The sequence below is a fragment of the Lingula anatina genome, chromosome 10 (genome assembly GCF_051362555.1).
Source record: "Lingula anatina isolate TDL-2025a chromosome 10, LinAna3.0, whole genome shotgun sequence".
Classification (NCBI taxonomy): domain Eukaryota; kingdom Metazoa; phylum Brachiopoda; class Lingulata; order Lingulida; family Lingulidae; genus Lingula; species Lingula anatina.
The window spans coordinates 3,918,239-3,928,142 of NC_141776.1; the positions used below are offsets into that span (position 1 = coordinate 3,918,239).

The 9,904-nt window shown below is 36.4% G+C and overlaps 1 protein-coding gene across 1 annotated transcript; it reads right to left on the minus strand.

The window, feature by feature from the left end:
* Positions 1-3,554: 3,554 nt before the first annotated feature.
* Positions 3,555-8,926, minus strand: LOC147759412 (uncharacterized). The gene is made up of 2 exons (XM_086997446.1): positions 6,105-8,926; positions 3,555-3,781 (listed from the first exon to the last, which is right to left on the minus strand). The coding sequence occupies exons 1-2, from the start codon at positions 7,357-7,359 to the stop codon at positions 3,555-3,557; spliced, it is 1,482 nt and encodes a 493-aa protein (XP_086853572.1). The 5' UTR covers positions 7,360-8,926.
* Positions 8,927-9,904: the final 978 nt, after the last annotated feature.

The following is a 9,904-nucleotide window of genomic DNA, read 5'->3' on the forward strand; positions in this document are numbered from 1 at the left end:
GATATTTGTTTTGCTATGGCTTATGCATTGTAGTGATAAGAGGATTCTCACTCTTCTAAAATTTTTCTCTCTTTACATTCAAATATTTTCTAAGTTTTCTGGTCTGTTTTTTTTCTTCTTTTTTTACATCTTTGTTTTTTATTAGATTCAAAATGAAAAGGCCTCAGTTTTGAAAAGGCCTTACTCCCTGTTCTAGCTGTTCCATGAGATACTTATAAACTCCCTTATATTTGCAGAGCAAGTGTGTGTGTGCCTACCCATGCTATCTTTTATCAGATAATGACCCTGTAAATTGGGTCAAAACTTTTCGCTGATTGTGAAAATACTTGTATAGTCAACACAGCTTAAATGAACCACGGGTTATATGTTGTTGCCATTAGAGGTTAGTACGTCTAAAAAACTTATTTTCTGTTTTTTTAGCCCTCAACTGTATATAAATTTAATGGGACAGTTGTATGGTCCACATTGTGTTTCCTTTTTTTATAATTACGTTTCACCATGAGCATTGACATTCCCTGGATAACTAGATGTTGGTAAATACATACGTGTATTATGGATTATGACCATTTACGGTATTCAGTTCACTAATACGAAGTCCCAGAAGTAATTGAGTAGTTTTGTTTTATAGAATGTTTGGACTAGGATTATGGGTATAAGTGTTTTGAATCTCATGTCTCTGCACACATGAATTGATAATTGTTTTAAAACTGACAATTTGAAATAAAATAAAACTCTGGCGGTGGTCAAGTCTCCATACCACATAAACCTGTCTGATTTATCTTCCTTTCTGCTTCAGTTCATTGTTTAGTTGTTAGGAAATGACAAAAAAGCTAATATCTTTAAAACATTTTCAGTGAAGCTCGATGCAACTGCAATGAACTGTTCAGCCAAATTTCAGACAAGAAAACCTTGGAAAACTCTGTATAAATTTGCAAGAAGATTGCCTATAATGTGTTGACTTAAAGGGATAATAACTCTTCGTATGAGATCTATATTTCACAATAAAAACATTGTGAATAGCTCATAGAAATATAATATATTCTGTTTTACGACAAAAACAGCAGTTATAGCTATTATTCTGATATCTGAGCTTGTCTTCAGATCACGTGACCTCCATTGATGGCTATACTCTGTTATAATCTCTTAAGAGATTTTAACAAAAAACCAAACTTTTTAGAAAAAAACCAGGGACTAACTTTGAATGTAAAAATGGATTCATTAACCATTGGTAAGTATGGGAAAATTGTTGTTTACTCCAGGAAAATTCATTTTTTGGCCGAAACGAAGAGTTATTATCCCTTTAAGTAAATACGTATGACAATCGAGGTGGGTGTTTTAGAAGTAGCTAAGGTCGATGGATGTGTAGTAATGCGACAAAGAGGTAAGGAGGGAAACAGCAATGCTGAAAAAATACTGTTATTTCACATGTCATCATTGCTGTTATGACCTGAAGAGAAGTGTTGGTTTACAAACCATGTCTGCTGAAGGCTAACAGCGTTTTATCGTCTGTTTGGAGGTTTCGCGGAATTTGGTATCTTTATTATGAATTTTTTTTTTTGTATTTTCAAAAAGGAACTTGCTATAATTTTTCGTAGTGTCTCGGGTTGACGTCTCGGATTGACGCCAATAGACAAATGAGTATACTCAGTACCCTTTTGCCGTTTTAGCACATGCACCGCAAAAATAATACTAAAACAAACAAACAAACAAATAAATAAATAAATAATGGTTTTGGTGTGGCCGAGCAGAGAGAAATAAAAAATAGTTATGCCTTGGCTTTCATCCAAAGTGACATAAAATCGGTAAAGTATCTAGATTTTTATAGGAAGAGGATATTTGTAGAAACCATGGATAGTATATTACCAAAGAGATGTAGATATATTTCTTTGATTTTACTGAAGCATTGCCGGTACCAGCACTGCACATCTGTCACTGGCATTAAACTAAAAGAAAAACGGATTTATGCTCATCTATTCCTGAGACATAGCATTTTCTCCTTTTCATCAGTTTCAATTGTAAATATTTCTCAACTACATCAACTTCTGAGAAGAAAAAATGAATAATAATTTTCTCTGACTTTTTGATATATGAATGCATTCCGTTTATTAAATATAAAGAACAAATATAATAATTTATAAACATGTTATGAAAGCAACAGATGTGTCTGTAATTTGATGCCTATTAAGGTCCGGTGACTTTGCACTGAATGTCCGTTTCAAAAAAAATTCTGTTTGTCTATATGTCTGAATAATCTTACACAGGGTCTTTATGAAGTCACAAATGAAAAGGTCAATTATCTCAAATTTCTTTGCATTCCATAAACATATTGTAATTGTGTGTAGAATTATATTTGCGTCTCAGTGGAAAAATCGATGACGAGCTTTTTTTCAGTAGTAGTATTGACAAAATAAAATGTATAAACATACATTAAATTCCGCAGCTATATGCTGCGTTTACAATATAATAAAATCAATCTAATGGGCCATTTAAAGTACATACATTTTGTATCTGACTCAAAGCGATGCGGTCATCGCAGGCTAAATTACGGGATGTCTGCCTAAATCCACAGTGTGCTTTAAACTGTGGACGTCCTTTTAGCCACAAGGAGCAAAAATCCCCATGTTAACAAAGACACCGAAAGCAATGACTGCAAATGAACCTTTAATAAAATGTCCGTTACTGCCTGAAACCACGACATTTCCATGTGTATCTTCTGTTGGCGATTTAGGTGATTTCTTCTTCTCGGCGCAGGGTTTGGTATCATCGGGGAGAACAATAATCTGATATTCGACATTATTCAATGTTGCAAATTTAGCATTTGTACGTAGCTCTGTGTCGAGTTTTTCTGTAAAAGATTCAAACATTTTTAGGCCCTCGCGATAACTTCTTATCTCTTTCCGCAACCTCACCAGCACGGTGCGTATTGCTAGAACGGTAAAATTGCGCCATTCTCTCCCGGTGTTATTCACAGATAGCTCGATGCAGGAGGAGAGATGGTAATTCGAGAAAAACCATATGCCGTCTTGTATGGGAGGCAGCGCTTTTGAAAGTAGCATATTAACATCGTTTGGCAAAACCCGACAAGCTCCACGGACCAGAGAGATATTAAGAGGACCATCAGAAATGAGTGCCAGTTTCAAGGGGAAATCCATATTGTAGATTGATACCATTGGTTTTGAACATTGGTCGCTTTCGTCGCCGCAGATGTCCTGTAACAAAAAAACAACAACAAATTGTATGTATATTGTAATTGATTATGGTAATGGACAAGCCACTTTTACATGAAGCACATATATATATATATATATATATATATATATATATATATATATATATATATATATACGCACAAGGGACGCAGAAGCATTTACACTGGGACATGATTTAATTGTTTTGTTGACCACTGAGAGCCCTGACTATATTTTGTAAAAGGGAGACAGAAAGTGTCATCTATATTTAGTGGTGCAATGGACACCATGCAATTTCTGCTATTTACTCTCAGAATAATAAAGTAAGGAACTTGAAAAATCTGATGGAAAAATAAATTTGACACTTCAATCACCAGAATCATGCAAATACTTAGCTTTCTCTGAACTGAATTCCCTCCCCCCCCCCCAAAAAAAAACGTGAAGTATTCCTAAGTCATTCTTGCAAATTGTAACTTTCTTGACAACATTCAAATATTTACTTGCCTTTATTTTCTCTTGGTTACATTGCTTTAAACTTGATGATGGATTGATCAGCATACCGAAAGCTGATGGATCAAAATACCTTCCACCACCTACAAATTAAGCTAGTATTCAGGGTTAAATGATACAATTACAGGTTTAGAGGTGTTTATCTAATAAGTTATCGTGTTGCCACTGAAACAGGATAAGACACTAGTGAGGAAAAGATAAAAGGCATTCATTTGTGTTTAAAAAATTAAGTTTGAGTTTGAATGTAAGACTGAGCACAGGATATCTAGAAAACAGAGATTCATATTATTCGACAACATAGATCAAGATAGATAAAAAATTACATAAGTCGATGCTGTTGTCAAAAAATAAATGAATTAATCATTGATATTAGTCTATGCACCACACAATTTGAGGGATAATCCTAAATACTTCACAGATCAATAAACCTTATAGCTAGGCCATCGCTATGACATACCTTGCAGCTGTCAGCAGGTCACAGACATATTGTGATTTCGTGCCAGACAACGTTATCTTTTTACAACTACACTGTAAAAACAATGTTTACCTCCTAAACACATTCCCTAGTTTTTCCCATTTTTCAACGCGTTTAGCCCCTAAGCGCGTTTTGCTCCTACATGTAAGCAAATTACACGCTTTTAGCCTGAATGCAGTTTGACCCGATTAACAGCTTTATTTATGTAGGGTGTACGTTGTAGCCTTTCAAAGGTTTAATCTCTCTCTCTCTCTCTCTCTCTCTCTCTATATATATATATATATATATATATATATATAATTCGCGGTCACCCTCGCCTGTTATATATATCTCTTTATAACACGATATCGTGAATTATCAACATAATAAATTTACTGAAATAAATTAACAGCTGCAGATAATCATTCTTGGGTTAGCTGTCCTTGCGAGGAAGTTTATTGGAATGTATTTTTGAAAAACAAGTTTGGGAAATTCAATAGTTCACTAAGGATATTGTATAATAAACAATTGTCATTTTTACTTGAAAACACCCTTTTTCATATTTTGATAAAGTTCGTTACAGTATTGATGTCTATTTAATCTTTTCCGGAAGTAAGGAACAATAGAACATCAGCATGATGGCGGGGTATTAATTATAATAGTTTATTTAAGCTTTCATGGCATGCTGGTTATTTTGGTAGATCTAACGATAGTTCGAATATTTTACAATTCGCACCGCTCTAATCGCCGACTTACCAATTTGGAATTAACCGCTAAATGTAGTTCAAACAGCGTAAGAAGTGTTTTGGTTATTTATAAGTAAAGGTTTTCATAACATCGTATAATGTTTTTCCAGAATCTTATAAAAACACTGATAAAACTCTGAAGAAATGGTTTTCGAATCTTTCTACAAATTATAACGTTACTATGTGTTTTGTAAACTGGGACATCATTTTGCATGGAGTTAAAACACCCATAACTTTACCATACTGTTCTTAACCATTACCAGCATGTAACCATTTGATAACGTCGTGAAAACGTTATTTGTTATTTGGATTATTACTGAATATGCCTATTTTAAATAAGCACAGGTTACTGCAAGGAAGGACATAAAGCGTTCGAGCAGGCTGCTCCACGCCTTCAGCAGCTCCACACGTTAACAAGGGGAAGTGTATTGCCAAATTGTTGCCTTGTAATAGACTTGTTATGGGATCATATGCCGGTGAAACTAATCACTTAGCTAAAAGTGCGACACCTCTAAGCATGCAAAGCATTTTCTTCTGTGAGATGCTTGAAAAGCTAAACGTGTTGTTCAGCAGCTCCACGCGTTTAGGAATTCCGCACTTATAGCAGCTTCATATGTTAAGCAGCTCCACGCGCTTAGCTGGGGAAGCGCTTAGCCAGTGTGCTTAACCAATTGTGATAAACTATTATAGAATCATATGCCGATGAAGCTAGACACATAGCTTAACGTGTACCACTGTCAAACGTGTCTAGCATTTTCTTCTGTGAGGATCCTGAAAAGCTATACGTGTTTAGCTTTAATTTACACATATTTCTAAATGCGTTCAGGTGCTAAACGTGTATTGTATGAGTTTAAATGCTAAACACTGTTTTAACAGTGTATTAAAGCTTTACAAGAATACAAAGGAAGAAACAAAGAGAAGCACAAACCTAAATTTGTCCTTTGTTTCACATTTTGAAGATATATGATTCATCACTTGATTCATCATGTAAGACAGAAGGAAAATATGAATGGTGTCGATGACGCAAAAAAGCAAAATGTTTGAAATGTGTTTGAGCTTTGGCGTGGGAATAAGCTAGAAAGAGTTATTTGTAACACCAATGCACATGTACAGGTATGTGTTTTAACATTACAGGTTCACTCAAATATAATGCCATAGCATGCAGGCAAGCAAACTAACAGATGATCACTGTAAAAAAAAACTCACCTAATTCTGAAGGACACGGCTCCACCCTCAGTGTGACGTCACTGGCGTATAGGCACTTCCAGCAGAATGCATTTCTCATGTAAAGACCTTGTCTTCCTTGAACATAAGTAAACAATTGTGGTCCCGAAGAACAAAGTTCCTTGTGCTTGGGGTCAGTTTTTTTGCTACAATCGCTTTCAGTAATCCGCTTCCAGATTATGTCACTAGGCCTGTCGTTTGGCAAACATGGCCTTCCAGGGGTGGTGGCTGGTGAGTTAAAATACATCATACAGTACGGGTTCTCCCGTGCAACCTTCAACACATCAGTTATGCTCGTCATTGTATTGACATTCAATGTGGTGCTTGGCAGATCACGGCTGCACGTTAAGATAGCATGCCAATTATCAGTTTTTTCAAAGCCAAAGCACATTGCACAGTACTTGTTTCGAAATGTCAGTTTTGTGACGGGGTCAGATACGGGCAGATGGCGGTCAATGGTATCGGCACCAGTGATGTTCTGACATTTATTACGTACTGTTTCATTTAGCCATGAGCTTGGACAAGACGATACCATCCAATAAAAGTCACTGCGTAAATCCCACACAGATTTAGAGTCGAGAGAATGTAATATGCAGCCAATATTTTCTTGTCCAAAGTCTATCTTATTGGAAATCTTAGTGTGCTCAGCGTCTGAAGAATTTTTGTCGCAAGGATGAGTTGGATCACAACAATCTTCAAATATATTGCAGAATTTGTCGCAGTAGCAAGATATCTGAACAAAGTCCAACCCAGTATCGCCTGTTGCGCAAAACCTTTTTAATGAAGTTAATTTGAAAGTTGTGTCATTCCAGGGACTAGGCATGACGCTTGGTGCTGCTGTATATATTGGTGATGATGTGGTTTCAGAGATATTCTGGCTTACAGTTTTCAGTGACGTGGGTAGGGCAGTTGTTGCGTTCCAAGGGAAACCCTTTCCACCAGTAGACTTATCCTGGTCAGTGAACAATGGAGTATTGGACTCTGTATACTCTTCAGATTTTCTGTTTAGTTCAGGGGCGGGGACCGTTTGTTCTCCTTGTGCAGTCAGATGCGTTGTATTACTGGCGGTTTCGTTCGCTGAAGCAGCCACCGCGCCCTCGGGATGCTTTGAATTGCTGACGGTTTCGTTCGCTGAAGCAGCAACCAAACTGCCGTTGCCTTGCCAAAACAACGCTGAGACGATGAGAAGATTTATAACACTGCTAACCTGGTAAATGCCCATATTGATATTCTGCATGTGGAAACAAAAGCTACAGTTGCTCTCAAACTTTGTTTGTCTGTGTTACAACTCGGACGGACCTTTTCACTGCAGTGCGGTTCTTTTACATACCGTAGCTGTTTAAATAGGTTTCCAGTCATGGAATACCCGCCCATTAATTTGTTTGAGGCTATTAATATAATGCCCCTTATAGAAATGTCAGTTGTGTTGAAAACACCTCTCATTGGACGAAGTCCTTCTTGAAGACATCTTAATCAAGAGCCGACGGAAGGGATTGGTTGTTGTACTGTTCCTTGAATCTGACGTCCTGTTGCTGCATGCGAATCGGATTGAACTTATGTATTGCATTGTATTTATCTATTTATGTTAAGCTCGTTCAACAGGTGCTATGTGATAAGTTTAATATTTCAACACAATCTTTCCCCCTATACCTCTATTCAGTGTGGAACTAGGGTTATAATAGTGATTTCATTGAGTTTTTGAATGTCAGTGTCGGATCCATACACTTTCTGACAATTTCCCAATTTCCGATAAAGATATTTTTAGCCTTTTAATACAGAAACATACAACTTTATCTCCTCCAACCTAGTGTACCACAAACTTTCATAGTCCTATTCATATACTCGACGCTATTTGATTTGTTTTTACACAAACTGAGTTTCACTGTACATCCTTTTTTTGTGAGGAGATAAGATCTATTAAGTGAATACCTTACTGACAGGACAAGAAACAATATCATAAGTACTCCTAAATGGCATTGTGATACTTTCACAGTTCATATTTTCTCTACAGCTTCATTGTGCGTGAATAAATAACTGGGGATGACAAGATCGCATGTTACTTGACGCTTGATATAGGATAGGCAAAACGAGTATCTTGTTTCATTTTCGCAAGTCTTTCGTTTTGTTTAAATCTTTTACATCACGTATAAATGTTAAATTTAGCCCTTTATTGCCTTGGTTTAATTTCGCGAGAATGTAAGTAAATAATTCTCGGACCGTAAGGTAGATCCGGGTAGTGTTTGCTGTACAGTAGGCGTAAGTCAAGTTATCATCTAGCTCTGTCATGCAGTGGTTCTGGTCCATATAAGGTCCCATTCAGAATAGGAAACTAACTAGTCCAAGGGTCAAATATGGCCGACCCACTTGAATACTTCCCCCCCGGGATATCTTTTTAGTGTCTAGTAGTGAATTTGACGACAAGCTTTGTAGTGGGTCGCCATATTTGACCCTCGGATTAATTAGTCCCCTATTCCGAATGGGGCCTATGTTAATCAGAGGTGTTGACTAAAGGCATGAATTAATAAAAAGTAAACTGCTATGCAGGAGACTAAACCAATGAGGCATGCCATTTGGGCACTTTCTGAAGCCAATCATCTTTTCAAGGCTCCTTGTGGAAAGGATTGTCTTCTGTGAAAGCAATTTTGAAACCCTATGTCACCGTATAAAAGCGTTGTGAAATTTTAACTTATCGACCTTGTTTCCAAACATATGACTGACTCAATTGAACCCAGGTGTACAACTTTCTCTCACGTGTTTTTCAACTTTGTTTTCAGACTGAATTTCAAGAGTTAATCTTTTCTGTGAAGAAATCGATGGGCAAGGAAATTGGAAAAGTCCTTCTGAGTGGGTGACAAACTACTAGGATAAATGAAGAAACAAAAATGCCTGTTGCTAGATTTCTAAATAGTATTGTGACACTTTAATATATTAATTCATTATATGTGTGATTTAAAGACAGAACATGGTACTTGTGGCTTACGTGCAATTTGATTTAGTACGTTTTGCAATTTATTTATTTATTTTCAATTTTTGGAAACGGTTGTAAGCTTTGGAAACATAAAATCAAGCCATTTTCGTCTTGATTTGATTTCGTTTTGATTTCGCACAAATTAAATCTAATACATTCTCTCTTCATCTCGCCCTCAGTATTAAATTAATGGTAAAGTAGGCATAATTCGAGTAGTTATCTTTTCCATGAAATTGCCCGGCCCACGTTGTCGACTAAATGTATGAGTTGAATCAATGTGGCATGATGTCTGGATACCGCCTCAAGCCAATCTTGTCACCAAGGCTCTTTGAGGAATGGGTTAAACCCCGTGGCGTATATATATGAACGATTTTATAGTCTTAAAAAACGATTTACTTTTTTATCATCATTAAGAAAGAGAATATGGAAACGCTATTTCACCGTTTAAAAACGTCTCGGATTTTAACTCATTTATTTGATTCCAATGCAGAAATATCTGACTCAGTAGGGCCCAGATGTTTGACTTTCTATAACATGTTTTGTTCAAACATTCATTGTTTCAAGATATACTGAGTTTCACTATTTGTCTCTCCTGTGAAGAAATTGAATAGATGGTCATGCGAGGTCACAAGATCAACGGGTGACTTACTGACAGCAGAAAAAGCAATAACAGAAGTACCGGTGGCTTGACACTGAATGATGTTGTGACACTTCTACGATTAATCATATGTAATATAATTCAGCAATTGCTTGACTTCTTCCTACTAATAATCAAGCAAGCAAGTTTTTATTGTTTTAGATCCTAGTATTCTTA